Source organism: Neovison vison, chromosome 8 (genome assembly GCF_020171115.1).
Source record: "Neovison vison isolate M4711 chromosome 8, ASM_NN_V1, whole genome shotgun sequence".
NCBI lineage: Eukaryota > Metazoa > Chordata > Mammalia > Carnivora > Mustelidae > Neogale > Neogale vison.
In genome coordinates, this window is record NC_058098.1 from 105977552 (window position 1) to 105992403 (window position 14852).

Here is a 14852-nt window from a genome sequence, read left to right on the forward strand (position 1 = left end):
TTAAGAATACAGTATATAATACATATAGTATACAAAATAGGTGTTAATAAGCTGTTCATGTTATCAGTAAGACTTCTGGTCAACAGTAGGCTATTAGTAGTTAAGTTTTCTAGGAGTTTAAAGTTAGACTTTTCGGAGTAGATTTTTGACTCTGTGGATGTTGGTGTCCATAGCCCTTCATGTTGTTCAAGTGTCAACTCTATTTTTTTGGATCAGTGATCTTCAATCCAGAATTTTCTCATGTCTATATTATTGTCTTTGGTGGACAACAAAAGAAAATATATTTTGGAAACCCATATGTGGAGCTTTGAGTCTGTGGAGAGTACAGTGAAAATTGAATGGGAGTAGATAGGAAGTTCTTCTCATATTATCCAGGCCCAGGGAACAGATCTGAGCATCTGTTTGGGGATGAGGCTCTTGAAGTTATCAAGGTGAGTGTTTTAAGTCATGCTGATGCCCCAGGGGACAGGGGCTTCTGTGTTCTCCTCTTCCTTGTGTACCTTCCACCATCCACCAGCACACAGACCAGGTACTCACAAATGTCTATAGAATGAAAGAATCCCAGAATACCTGTGGGATCAGAAGTTGCAAGAGACTGGGTCAAATATATTCTGATTCCCAAGTTATTTATCTTTGTGTTTTCTTATTCTCCTCTATTTATAGTTTTTTCTTTGATATTTGTCTTTTTGCACAGTAAAGGGTAACAAACCAGTTCCAGGTAGTAGAGGACTTCGGTAAATGGGCTGTTACCTGCCTGCTCTTGAACCAAGTGGGTAAGAAGGCAGGTCTCAGTTGGCATGTAGTCCAAGAAGAGTTTATGATGTCTAAGATCCCAGAGACTTCTTTCCCATAAGGATATGAGACACATGCTCAGCTCACTCTTCTTGCAGCTGGGAAGACTGCTGAATGATTGGTTCCCTTGAAATTGTATGCTGACGACAGGAGAGCACATTTCCTCTCTTCCAGTATGGAACATTGGTCTTTGGGAATTGCACCTCCCACCTGAATCCTACAAAACTTCAGCATTCCACTATGGTACTAGGCAAGCTTGGGGTAAATACACTGAACTGAACTTGATCCTTCAGCCTGTGGGTGCAATACTGTATCAACAAATAGTTCATTCACTTTGTGCCTTAGTTCCTCCATCTTTCAGATGGAGAGATTTTCCTTGCCTTGACATGTCAAATAAGTAAAGAGGAACAGAAAGGTTTTGATGTATTATTGCAAAACTGGAGGAAATGAAGGTTTCAGGCCAAATTGAAAAAGGCTTCCTTGTGGAATGACTGCAAGGAAAAAACCCATTGAGCTCAGCTATAGAATCCAATAATCTATTAATAATTGAGAAGAAAAAGAGGTCAGATTGAGCACATACTCTGCTCAATACTCTGTGGCACGCATTGTGCTAAGTGGGTTATGGACAGTGTTTCATTTAACCAACTGAGCCACCGAGGTGCTCAGGACAGTGTTTCATGTAATATTCACAGTGATGCTGAGACAGAGGTTTTACTACTGTTATTTTATTATAAAGGACGAGAGACTGAGAGGGTCTTACTTCCAACATAAGTTATACGTGATGAGTCCCCATGTCAGAGCTCACTGCTGCAAGCTGTGGCTTCCCGGGTAGAGGGCTGGAGCAATGGAGTGATTTATGAGGACACCCTTGGTGTCAGTAAGTCCACGGTTGGCTAATATTTGGGCAGGGGAGGGGGTGAAGGTATAAACCTTCCTTGACCTCCAGCATGTGTTATGTGTGCTTCCTCTGTGGTTCCATAAAGCTCTGAGACACCCCACAATTCATCCATTGCTCTGTGTTGTAATTTCTGCTAACTTGGGCTGGGACCTCCTTGACGCTGAGGGCTCTCTCTTATTCAGTGTGTTATCTGCAGAACATAGTACAGAGCCAGGTACATGAAGACGCTAATCAGTATCTGTGAATGAATGAAGGTGGGCATCCATATATCCAATCAGATAAACAAGTTTTTTCTGTAGTAGTTAGGGTTGGTTGCATGGTGTAGAGGGTGAACGACTAACACTGTCAACTTGGGTAAAGACCAGTGGATGGGTAATGGATGTGTAGATGGGTATATGCATGGGTAGAAAGGGGATCTGGTAGAAAAGAGTGCTTCTGCCATGGGTGCCAGGAAGTTTACTGAAATATGTTCTGAAATGTTGCTATGACTCATCCCTATTTTTTCCAGGCCTCCTATCCCTTAGATGCCCAAACTGTTCAACATGAATCTTTCTTGCTGCCCTCAAACACTTCCAGGACCTCTGTGGACCTCATAAAGAACCTGGTTGCTCACAATATCTCTCTTAAATGCAGCTTGTGTGGGTCCTATCACCATGTCACACCTCTGAGAGGGTGTTGCTTATTCTGGGTTGACGTTTTCCCAGGGGAGAATCCTAGCACTAGAGATGGGGCAGTGGGTTTAGGTGGAAAGATATCAAGCAAAGTTAGGGTCATTGTTACTTCCAGCCCTGTACTGGACACAGACTTGGCCAGGTGGTGTAAGGATCCAGGTGCAGCAGGCTGTAGGAACTACTGGAAGGGTGTGGAGGGCACCACCCAGCCTGTTGGAGGAGGATGGGAGTGAAACCAACAGATGTGCTCAAGGTTCTAATTTCAGTTCCCCAAAAGGTCTTCTCCTTGACCAAAGCAGTGTGACCGTTGCTATGACAGTTGCTATCTTGGTCTCTGGGACTCTCCCTCAAAAGGTGGCATTACTTTTTTAATCTTCTTAGGCCAGTCACCATGAAACTCGATACTAACCCACCTGCCGTGGGGATGGGCAGGGGGGCATGGCTGGGGCCTGAGCACTGTGATGGTCGAAGGTGCTGGAGTACTAAGAAGGACCTTTGGTTAATGAGTTATTTTTCCAAACTAGACCAATATTCCCAGTTGTCTTAGGCTTAGCAGACTCTCCATTTTTACTGAGCGTCATGGATTTGTCTCCTGAAATGTCCATATTAGCTCATTGTTGCATCTGATAACAGATGGGAAGAACTCTGGCCTTGAATCTCAGTCTGTCTCCAGGTGACCAGGCCATGCCATCCAACCTCTGCTCTTCAGTCTCCTGACCTGACTTCTGAGTTCTTTCCTCACTTAGAGACTCTTTGCCCCTGAGAATAGCAATTATGAAGGGACCACAGGGCTTTTGATCAGGCTGCCTGAGTTTAAGTCCTGATTTTTGGGATTTACTGATTGTGTGACCTTGGACACAGTATTTACATTTAGTCTTAGTTTCCTTATACTGTAGACTAGCTGCGGGGTTGTTGGAGGATTTAGTGACATGAACTCTGTAAGTGTAGACACATTGTATGCATTGCTATTATTATAGAGTAAAAGCAAGATACAAGCTGGCATGTGTTGAGCCAAAGGAGTATTCCAGAAGGTCTCTTTGTAGTTACTGTTTCCCATCTTGACCATCCATATTTTATTATGGTGTTGTAGGTTCGAGGTTGTTCTTTATCTGTTCTTTTGAGCCCATGGGAAAAATAAAAGCTTGTATATTTTCTTGAGAAAGACTCACAGAGACTGAAGACCTTTGTTCACCATCCAGTCCAATCTTTTTGTTAGTTTTAGAGTTGATTGAGGCCTATTACTGTGACAAATCGGTATTATTGAAAACCTAGACAGAACCTGCCATGTGTAAACTATGAAAAAGATGTGGTGGCTTGGGCATGATAACCCTGGTTTAAGTTACGGTTCTACCTCTTATGAGCTCTGTAATTTTAAGCATGCTACATAATCTTTCTTAGGCTCTTTCCTTATCCATGAGGCAAGGTGAAAAAAATACCTAGTGCACGGGGTGAGAATCAAGGTCATCATACAGATGACAGTACCCTAGCAAATGGCAGTACCCTCCTCTCCTCTGCTTCCTCTGCTCCATTGCCCCTGTCCTCATCATCATCCCTTTTCTTCCTCTCTGCAGAGAATGTTGCTGGCTTCAAGGACACAGAAGGTTCCAGAGTTAGGAGGCAGAACCTTCTCTTAAGAGACAAATAACCACATAGTAGGGATAGTAAGAGCTATTCAAATCCTGAGAAGAGATTGGTAGGTAAATGAAAGGATAAAAAGGCTGAGAGGAGCTAAGGGGAGAGACAGGATGGGTCTGTGGGGGGTCTTTCCCATGCCATCGTGACTAAGAATTCGGGGAAGGGGTTGGCATGTGGAGCCTAGGGGAGAGGAAGTGGCAGATGGTAAGCAGACTCCCTTGTGAACTTCATTCTTCTCCATCTTCTCTTAGTTTCCTCTGCCCAGAGCCTTTACTTGGGTACTTCGGTCCACAAAGTCTTCCTGAATTGCTAAACCTCTACAATCTAAATTCTACACATTTATTGGAGAAGTCATGAACAATTCTCAGCATGATTGAGAACCTCTCTGGTTAGTGTGCATGGACACGCCCTTCTCTTCTGTCCCTGGGTGAACCAGCCCTGTTCCCAGCAAGGAGCAGCACTTCCGCCTGTGCTCCACCCACCCCATCTCACCTACTCAAGGACATTGCTCCAGCGTTTTTCTCTTGTCTTTCTAGCAGCACGAGATTTTTCCTTTCTGCTCCTTAGCATTCAAACAGGCTGTCATTTCTCTTCCCCCTCCAGACACTGCCTCTTCCCAACTCTTTCCTCCAAAGCATTAGCCATGCACACTGCTTCCGATTTCTTCCCTCCCATTTTCCTTTGAACCCATTCTGATGTGACTTTTGCCTTTCCCATTCTATAGACGTTGCTTTTATTGAGTTCGCTAATGACCTCCACCATCTCTAAATCCAAAGGTCCATTTTTGTTCCAGTTGACACAGTTGACAACTGATCAGTTTCTCCTCCATGTAATGTTAACCTCTCTTGGATTCCAGGACAACACTGCTCTCCTGATTTTCCTCCTTCTCTGGCCAGTCTTTTTCAGTCTTCTTTCTTGGTTTTTCCTAATCTCACCAAGTTCTTAATGTTAGAGAGCCTCCCAGCTCAGTGCTTGGATTTCTCTAACCCCTTGCTTGTCAGGTATTCTTTCACAGTCTGATGGCCTTTAACACCATCTGTATGGTGATGATCCTACATTTATGCCTCAAGTACTGACTTCTCTCTCCCACATTACAGGGTCTTTTAAAAAATTAAAAAAAAAATAAATAGACAGACAGAGATCACAAGTAGGCAGAGAGGCAGGCAGAGACAAAGGGAGAAGCAGACTCCCTGCTGAGCAGATAGCCTGATTAGGGACTTGATCCCAGGACCCTGAGATCATGACCTGAGCTGAAGGCAGCGGCTTAACCCACTGAGCCACCCAGGCGCCCCCACATTACATGGTCTTATACCCAGTTGTCCACCTGTCATCTCTTCTTGGTTGTCTGATATGCATCTCAGACTTAGCCCCTCCAAAATGGAGCTTCCAAAGCTTCTGTAGTCAAGTCAGTGTCTATTGGTATAAGGATGGATGGACAGTAGGTCATGGAATGGAGTTGAAATCTTAGAAATAGACCCAACTTTGATTTTCAACAAAGGTAGCAAAGCACTCCAACTGGGGGAAGGGAAGTCTTTGGGGTTAAAATAATTATGACTGGAGAATAAGTTGAAGGAGTCCCTTGAAAGAAATCAAATAGTAGCCAAATGGAGGTACTCTTATGATGGTGACTAATGCTTGCACCGCCCTTAGTATACACTAGCCTGGGTGTTTAGCACTTCATTTGAATTTTATTTAATTTTTACAGGTCTTACAACTAAGACCTTCAGATGAGAAAACTGAGGCACAAAAGTCAAGTAACTTTCTGTTATGACTTGTGAGCATGTTTTCCCAGGAGATTATAGATGAATGATGCTGTGGGAAAATAGCATAATAATTTGTCCATTGCATCTGGCCGGGCTCCTGGTGATGGCTGACTTGGGCCCTAGTGCTAACTCACCTGTGCTCGCCCCATGAGGAGAGAGCATGGAGCCGCTGGCTTCTGTCCTTGAGATGCCTTCAGGTCCTCCAGTGGCCACTCTGACCACCCATTTAGTTCACTAGAACATTATGTCCCACCTTGTTCACTTTTATAATAACCCTCCTCCTCCTCCCTACCCACCCCAGCACAGTTTCCTAGGCTGAATGGCACCTTCTGGGAAGACGAAAAGAGAAGAGACCTCAGGAAGATGGCGTGTTTGACCCTTTGTTCTGTGCAGCACCATGAAGACTGGAAGGCAGAATTGTATAGTTTTCCAGAGAGCAGAGTTGGGGAGGTGGGGATCTGTTCCCAGGCCCACCACTGACCCACTGTGGGACTTGCCCTTAGCCTCTCTTCTCTGTAAATTGGGTATAAGATATTTCTTGATGTAAACTTATTTTGAAGTATAACATATAATATATAAAATATACAGAATATATATGTACAGAACAGTGCACAGATTGTAATATAATTGTACAGCCTGACAAATTTCCACAAAGTGGCACACTTTGGCTCTTACTTAACCAAGTTCCAGCAGCCCCTTCTAGTCTAGTCTCCTGCTAGGCACTACCTCAACCCACGCTCAAACGTAATCCCCATACCAATTTCTAATTGTATTTTTAAGTGGTTTTGAACTTTATATAAATGAAAATATATAGAATATATCTTCTGTGTTTGGTTTCTTTTGCTTATTTATTTATTATTATTATTATTTTATTATGTTCAGTTAGACATTATATAGTACATCATAAGGTTTTGATGTAGTGTTCGGTGATTCATTAGTTGCATGTAACACCCAGTGCTCATCCCAACACATGCCCTCCTTAATACCCATCACCCGGTTACCTCAACTCCCCACCCCCTCCCTCTGTAACCCTCAGTTTGTTTCCTGGAGTCCAGAGTCGCCCATGGTTTGTCTTCCTCTCCGATTTCTTCCCATTCAGGTTTACCTCCCTTCCCTGTAGTCCTCTGCTCTATTCTTTTGCTTATTGTCATGTTTGTGGGACTCATCTATGCCAGTGGGTATAGTTATAATTTAAAAAATCTCCCTCTGTAATAGTTTTTCAGTGTGTAAACACACTACAGCTTAGTGACCCATTCTGTTATTGGTCAGCATGTGGATTATTTCTTTTATAAATGAGGCTGCTCTGGAAGTTTTTACATGGGTTTTTTTGGTGGACAGAGACACAGTCACCTAGGAGTGGGATGGCTAGTTATACTGTATGGAACTCTCGCAGCCTTCTAGAACTTGCCCAACATTTTTAATGAACATTTTTAACTTTGCAGTGTAGTGAGACTCAAGTTTGTATAAAGTGCTCAGTGTGGTCTTTGGCTGATAGAGACTTATTCTATTAAGTTGAAGGGCCATAATGGAATTTAACTTTTCCTTATTGCTTGTTCATTTAGACCATTTTCATAGTCTTGTGATTTTATGTAATGTGACAGTGAATGATCTTGAGACATGTTTCTTTCTTTTGAAAAATTTGCTTTTGGTAAATTCTCCTGGTAAGTTCAGTTGGATCAAAAAATATGTTACTGTAAGGACTGTCACCCTTCAAAGGCCGCAGAGAGCCTCTGGAGAAGGGTAAAATGAGAAAGCAGGCCATTTATACCATGGCCCAGGGGAGTGGGATGTGAAGACAGGTGGCTTATAGCTTTCGCAGAGGAGTGTCTTGTCGAAGGCTGTATAGGGTAGGGTAGAATGGGGGATGAGGACTTTTATAAATGATGCCGTATTTTATAGCAACTCAATATTTAGTTTCTTAGAAGATGAACTGGGTAATTGGGAAAAAAACCCCCACCAATGTATAACAACCATTAAATCAAGAAGAACAGGGAAATCACAGGTGCAAAGATTCACTTTATTTATTCGTTCCCCCCAAATATTATTAGCATGGTTAAAGCCAAAGGGGGAGGTAGTAAGGTGGGGAGAGGGGTCTGCAACAGGGGTGGGTCTCTGATGGAGAGGACCAGAGGCCTGACAGGGAGGGCATGGAGCTGGGACTGAGGGATAGGTGGTGGGTGCTGCTAGGCCACTCATTGGCACTCGCTCCTTTGGAAGCTCTTGACAAGAGGGGAGGACAGGCTCTTGTGAGTGACCTCACAGGAGTACGTCTCATGACTTAGGTACTCCGTACTGGGAATCGTCAAGGTGCTGCTGAGGCTGTAGGTGCTGTCCTTGCTGTCTTGTTCTGTGACACTTTCCAGGATGCCTGTGTTTTTGGTAACACCATCAACCATCCATTTGACAGTGACTTCTTTGGGGTAGAAGCCATTCAGCAAGCACACGACAGAGGCACTGCCGGTATGTAACTGGTCCTGAGATGGTTGGAACAAAAAGACGGATGGCTGGGCATCATTCCCTAATGAAGGAAGCACAAAGAATGGTCTCTGAGTAACAGGGAAGTTATCCATTTGTGTCTGTTGTTAGTGGGCAGTCCCAGAGCCTGGAAGGGACAGACGGAGCAGCTTATCCTGGGTAGCCATGAGGGACGCCAGGAAGCAGACATATCATCTCCACCATCTTCAGTTTTTCTCTAGATGCTGCCTCTTAAGAAAGTTTTAAATTGTTTTGTTTGAATCTTTGCAGCCATTTTGAGGGCTTTTTGCTTTTCTGACCTCACCTTTCTGACTTCACCTTATTGCCTCCTGCAGTAAACATGAATGGTTCAGGTAGAGACGCAAAGGCCATTTCATCTGAGCCCCTCAGAATTGAGAAGTGAGAACAGGTCTTGGACACCCTCAGACACAGATCATTTCCCCCATGCCTCTCCCAGAAGTGTGCAGCGAGAGAAAGCTGCCACGGCCCTCCTTGGGTTTTCTCTGAGGGTGTTAGGGCCAGACCCACCCTGTAGAGTGGCTCCAAGCCCTGAGTCTGTGACTGGGTCGTTGCCGTCTGTGATGAGGCCGGCAACTCTCCTGCCTCTCATAGACGCCTTGAAGGAAGGCAGAGCCCCGGGCTGAAGGCTGTCATCATGTGGGGAGATAACAGACCAGACCAGGGGGGTCAACGGTAACTTTGGCCACCTGTCTACAAGGAACCGGCTAGCTTCAGTTCTGACCGTGAGCAGCTGCCAGATGGCCTCCTGGAAATCCCCGCTGTGGGCGCTCAGGCCCTCTAGTTGGAGAGCAAGAGCTACAGTAACACAGCCAGAAGCTTCGGTGGAAGAACTCTGCCGATAAGTGTGAGCAGCTTTGTGTAAAGTTAACCTTCATTAACCAAGCACTTCAACATAAGATGCTATAAACTTTTTATATGTTGATTTTTTTTCTCTTTTAACCTTCATTACTGATTTTTTTTTTCAGAGAATTTTATAAAATAGCATTGGCAGCAAAATAATATGCATTCTAGAAAAAAAGGAGGGACATATTCTATGAAAATACTCCTATCTGGGTGAATCCTTGACACCTTGAAAATATCCATCCTGCATTTAAATATTAAACAATTAGTACATTTGACATGGAAATTCTAATAAGACATTTTATTTGCTTTCCATGGAATTTAAAATTTTGTAAAAGAGTTTTTAAAAGGCTCTAAGACAGTTTTAAAACAGTTTCAAATACTTACTTAGTTTAAATAGTTCTAAAGGAGTTTTCAGAGTTTTAAAACAGCCCTAAAATGTCCTATTTAATTGTAGCAGACCAAAAATAATCTTTCTTATGCATCACTTCTGAAATCAGCTGAAGTAAACAATAATTACTAAATTACTAAACAACAATAACTAAACTTTTTAGAAGATACGGGATTAAAATATCCAGATTAATTTTCTATCACAGAAGGAAGGTATTAGGAAATATGTTTATATTAAGTTTTTATTAATGGCATTTGTGTATGATTAGATATTTTGTACAATAAAAATATAATCCTTCCTAAGCTATTACACTTTTGAAAATTAAAAACATGTCACAAATTTATCTTTTCTCTAATGGTGGTTTAATGTGACCTCAGTAAAAAGTTGATAGGTCAAATCCAGAGTGGCCAGATGGCCTTAAATTAAATTTTTGCTGGTAGGGATTTTGCCCTGAAGGAGTTACATATATTTCTTTCTTTTAGATTGCACTTTTGTCATTTAAATACATTTGATGAGAGGAGATTGAAAGGGTTACATGTCATTGAAAAAAATAGTAGCTTTAAGTTTTTTACAAAAAAATTTCATTATGAATGATATAGTAAAGAATGTGAATTTTGGTTCTGAAATCTCTGATAAATCAGATTTCTCCCTATTTTTTCTATGTGAGCTCAGAGCCCACCACGTTTCTATTCTCTTCTGTTAGTGCCTTGACTTGTATCACTGTGTTGGAAAAGCCGCCACAGTGTAGTGGAAGAGGCCGTGGCACTTAGCTTGTAGGCGCACTGCCACAAGGGCTCTGTGGCCAGGTCACAAAAGTCATTCAGTCATGACAGAAGACCACCACGATGCCTACAGACCACGCAAGTCATGCCGTGGCCTCTTCGGTGGTATTAAAAGATGGCCAGGTAGTAACGAGGGAAATAAAAGATAATAAAAAAAAATACTAAAAACTATTTAGTATTTTTCTACAAGTCCATGGGCATTTAAAACATGCAATTATTTTATTTTCCTTCATTTAAACGAATTTCTTAAAAACCGATTTTGGCGACCACCATCTTTTCACCATATATAATAAGAAATCATTTCATCGTTAGTCTAAGGTAGAAATTGGATTTTTAAAAAGGCGGTATCTCTCAAGATATAGAATCTCTGTAGAATTTCTGAATATTGGCAATTTATCACTCATTTTAGACTCTAAAGAGGACACTGCTGTTGGTTCTCAAACTGTATGTATCTTCTACACAGCAAACAAGTGTACTTTTCTAACTTCTTACTGACTTTTCATGCATTCTATTGATTTAATTGTTATCTTATAAAATAACTTATCAGAGGAGAGAAAATAGACTAAGAAATTGCTCTTCTGTATTACACATAACGAGCAAAAATCAACATAACATTTGGCAAAACTCAACAAAAATTTTGCTTTTTCTCTTGGGTGCCAAAGATTCTTTTTCTTACTATGCTAATTTTTCCCTTTTGAATCTTACAATTTAGATTAAATTAATCTTTTTGTCCACAAATCCATTTCTGCAGCTGAGTTTAACTTTGGAAATGATGATAAATTTGAAATGGTCTCATGTACTCATCTGCACAAATTTCAACCTTAAGCCTCTGAAAGTAAGTACTGGCATTTAGACCTAAATTTCAAAAAGCAATAGAGAAAAACTACTTACGTTTAATCTCCAGACGTGTCCCTGGGCCAAAGCTGTCCCACTGTATTCGTTTAATTACCTTCCCCTCAGCAAAAACCTCTATTTGCTGCTAAGCTCATTAGGTTGATGGATAGAGCAAAAATCTGGCAATTTAGATGCCATGTCAACTAACTAGCTCCTCACTCTTTGTTGAGACAAATTGATTTTCAGTACCTTACTCATCTGATTTTCGGAAGAATCCCACTCTCTTTGGAATTGGCCTCAACTCACACCGCACACATGAAAACCCCCAGATTTCACAACTCAACAAGGAAAAGGACTAGAAAAGCGTACTTACGTTTGAGCTCCACCTTGGTCCCCTGGCCGAACGTGAGCCACATTGAGGGCTCTGATGCTTACCCCTTATCAAAAACCTCCTTCTGACACCCATCATAGAAGAAAGGCCAATGCAGAGAAAAATCTAGCTCTTTCTCTCCCATTCTCCCCCGCAAAACCAATTTTCATCACAATCTCAACAGTTTGCTTGGCTGAAAAGTTGGCTATTTTCTAGTTTTCTGCTATTTTACTTTTGGGTCACCAGGAACAGCACATTTTACCAAAATGTCACAAACTTGAACAAATGATGCAACAGGACAAAAACCTCACAAAGAATTGAGGAAAAATGTACTTACGTTTGATGTCTAGTCTGGTCCCTTGGCCGAAAGTGAACCACAGTGATTTCCCTTAACCTCCCTCTGTACAAAAACCCGCCGTGAAATGGTAGCAAGCCTCTCTCCCCTGTTACCCTATTTTGATTTGGAAATCTTAAAAATGAGTCCTCAGCTAGCCTCCAGTAGAACAATTTTCCCTCCCCTGTACCTAATCTGGGAATGAAATTTGTTTTATCCCTGATTTGTAACTAATTAAAAACACATGAAAAGGAAAAAAAAAAAAGCAACAAAACAATTAGAAACAGTGAAGAACCAGTTGAAAAAAATACTTACGTTTTATCTCCAGCTTGGTCCCCTGGCTGAACGTGTACACACAATAATTCCTCCTAACTTCCCTCCTATACAAAAACTGAGTTTCGTTTTCTGACAATCATGCAAGGCTCTCTTTAGAATATGTAATTGTGTTTGCCAATAAATTTCAGAAACTATCACTTAGATGAGTTATTCTCACTCACTCACTGAATTTTGTTTTTCATAGAAAAACACGCAACCAATTTTTTGCAACCAATTTTTCAACCAATTTCAATTTTTCAACCAATTTCAAAAACACAAAACCAAATTTTTGTTTACAGATTTTATCTTTGCCCCAGAGGATGTCAGGGCCTGGTTTCAAAGAGTCAGCTTCTATAGATCCCTTCCCCGGGCATGAGAACCACAAGATACAGACAACTGAGGAAGGAAGGTTTGGATTTTACTCACGTTTGATTTCCACCTTGGTCCCTGCGCCGAACGTCCACCACAGTGACAGCTCCCCATGGTGTCCCTGTACAAAAACCCTTCTCACTGAAGGGGAACCGAGCCCTCGGTCAGCTGCTGAAGCTTCACACTTTTCCCAGCAGTTGTGGAAAGCCTAGGGCTTCCCTGACAGAGAGTGTTTCCTTAGGTGAGATCTAAAATCCTAGAAAAGGATATATTTACTTATGTCTGTGGTCTGATGGTCCCTTTCTTTAGCAATATACCATATCTGGACTGTTTCTTATCTGTCTATCTATCTATCTATTGGAAAGTAGGCTGAATGGAAATTACAAAGAAAAAAAGCAAGTTTTAAAAATTGAACTCTTTTATGCCTTCTCCTGGGGGTGAGGGAGCTGTTGCAGATGATAAACTTCATACAATGTAATTATGGGATTCTAATTTTTCTCAGTTAAGAATAATTAAAGAATGTTTTCCTATTTGAACCTCTCCTTTGCCATGATGTTGTTTCAAAAAAGGCAGACTAAATGTATATCAGATCAAGGCCCATGATTTAAAGGTATTTTGGTATTAAGCTAGAGATGACCCATGAAACTAAAACAAAGATTAATAGAGATTTTATTTATTTTAGGGTAAGATGCGAGCTGGGGGTGGGGAGAGGGGAGAAGGGCAGAGGTGCCGGGAGACGGAACACTTCTTGCTGAGCTTGGTGTGTGGAGCCCGGTGCGGAGCTTGATCCAGTGACCTCAAGACCCTGAGACCAAGCCCTGAGCTGAAATCAAGAGTCAGACACCCAACTGACTGAGCCACCTAGGTTCCCCTAAAACAAAGATCAATAGAGTAGAAAGTGAACTTTACTTAGTTGGTCATCTGTTGTTCACCATGTTCAATGAGCTGAACCAAGAACCTACTGTCTTTGGAGCTTCCAGGGAATCATGCCATGCCATGGTGTTTCCATAGTAACCCCATCAAGGACACTGAAGATCTCATTTTGTTTGAAGTGCAGCTCTACTTGTTGTAGTCCTGTTTCCCATTTAACCTTTCATCCCCACCTCAGCATACATGTCTCTTACCATCTTCAATTCCTCACCGTTCTTCTGTGGCTTCCAGCTCTTATAAAACTCTCTCTCTGCTTGGAAACACCTTTGCTCATCTGCATTAGCTTGTGAACAATGAATTCCTTCAAAACTCAACTCAAGAGACCTTCTCTTCTGCTAGGAGATAATCATCTCCTAGCAGAGCACAGAGGCAGATCTAGAAGACCTAATTGTTCTTGTCTGCTCTCAGATTCTTTCTACCTTACTGGATTTTTGAAATTGATGTTTCATTTTCTTGTATTAGGAAGACCCAGGCTGTATCTTTACTTGGCAAATGTTCAACAAACATTTGCAGAATGAAGGAGGAAAAAAACACCTAACAATGAATAGTTGAAAATCAATAATGGACCAGAGCTAATAAATTATAATAGATTAAGGACTAATACTGACCATTGCAACAGTGAGTTTTACAAGAGAAATCCTAGGTAGGTTTTTTTGATTCTGTCACTGAGAGCTTTGCTATTGTCTTTAATAGCAAAATTAGCAGCAGATCTCCCCAGATGATGAGGAAAGAGAGGACTCTTGGAGGTAGAGAGGAGAGTAACTGGCAAGTGGACATTTAATGTGCAAAATAGTTGACTGAGGACATAGTCAACATAGATCCTAAAAAAGATAGAGTGATACTCTCTGCAGACATACAAGCAATACCAGTCATTGTACTTGACATTTATGGAGTGTTTAGAAAGTGTCCGACTTTGTACATAAATCATCACGTTTAATTATCCCCCCAAATCTAGGAATTCAAAACTGGTATTTTTCCTATTCTGTAGATGAGGAAAGTTGAGTGCAGAGACTTTAAGTAACTTCACCATAGCAGTGAGTGGTAGAGCTGGGCTTTGATATCAGAGCTCATGCATTTCATTGACCCTGGGAGTAGAAACACCCAATGCAAGCAGCATGGATGGCAGAAAACCTTGGAGTGGGGGAAGGAAAAAGAAACTCCATAGCCTGTCCTAGGTTGGAAATGAGTAGATGAGTGTGCTCAAATGTGTATACAAGACTGCTCATAGAAATGTTGGTTAAAAATTGAAGAAATGGAAAATAACTGTAATCTTCATCAATGAGAATTTAATTAAACTAATTATGTTAGAGCTTTGTGATGGGACACTAAACAACCAAAGAGGATGAAGTAGGTTTCTATATGGTCACAAGGAAGGTGTTCATGAAAATATGGGCCATGGAATGGTTTATTTTGTATGATATTCTCATTCTGT

At 41.5% G+C, this 14852-nt stretch overlaps 1 gene segment (V, D, J or C); it reads right to left on the bottom strand.

Moving 5' to 3' along the window:
- Positions 1-7755: 7755 nt before the first annotated feature.
- The window catches only part of LOC122915504, a 189298-nt gene continuing 182201 nt past the window's right edge, over positions 7756-14852 (bottom strand). Inside the window, 2 exon segments of the V gene segment in view lie at positions 7756-8277; positions 11160-11197. Coding sequence covers positions 7952-8277; positions 11160-11197 — 364 coding nt within the window.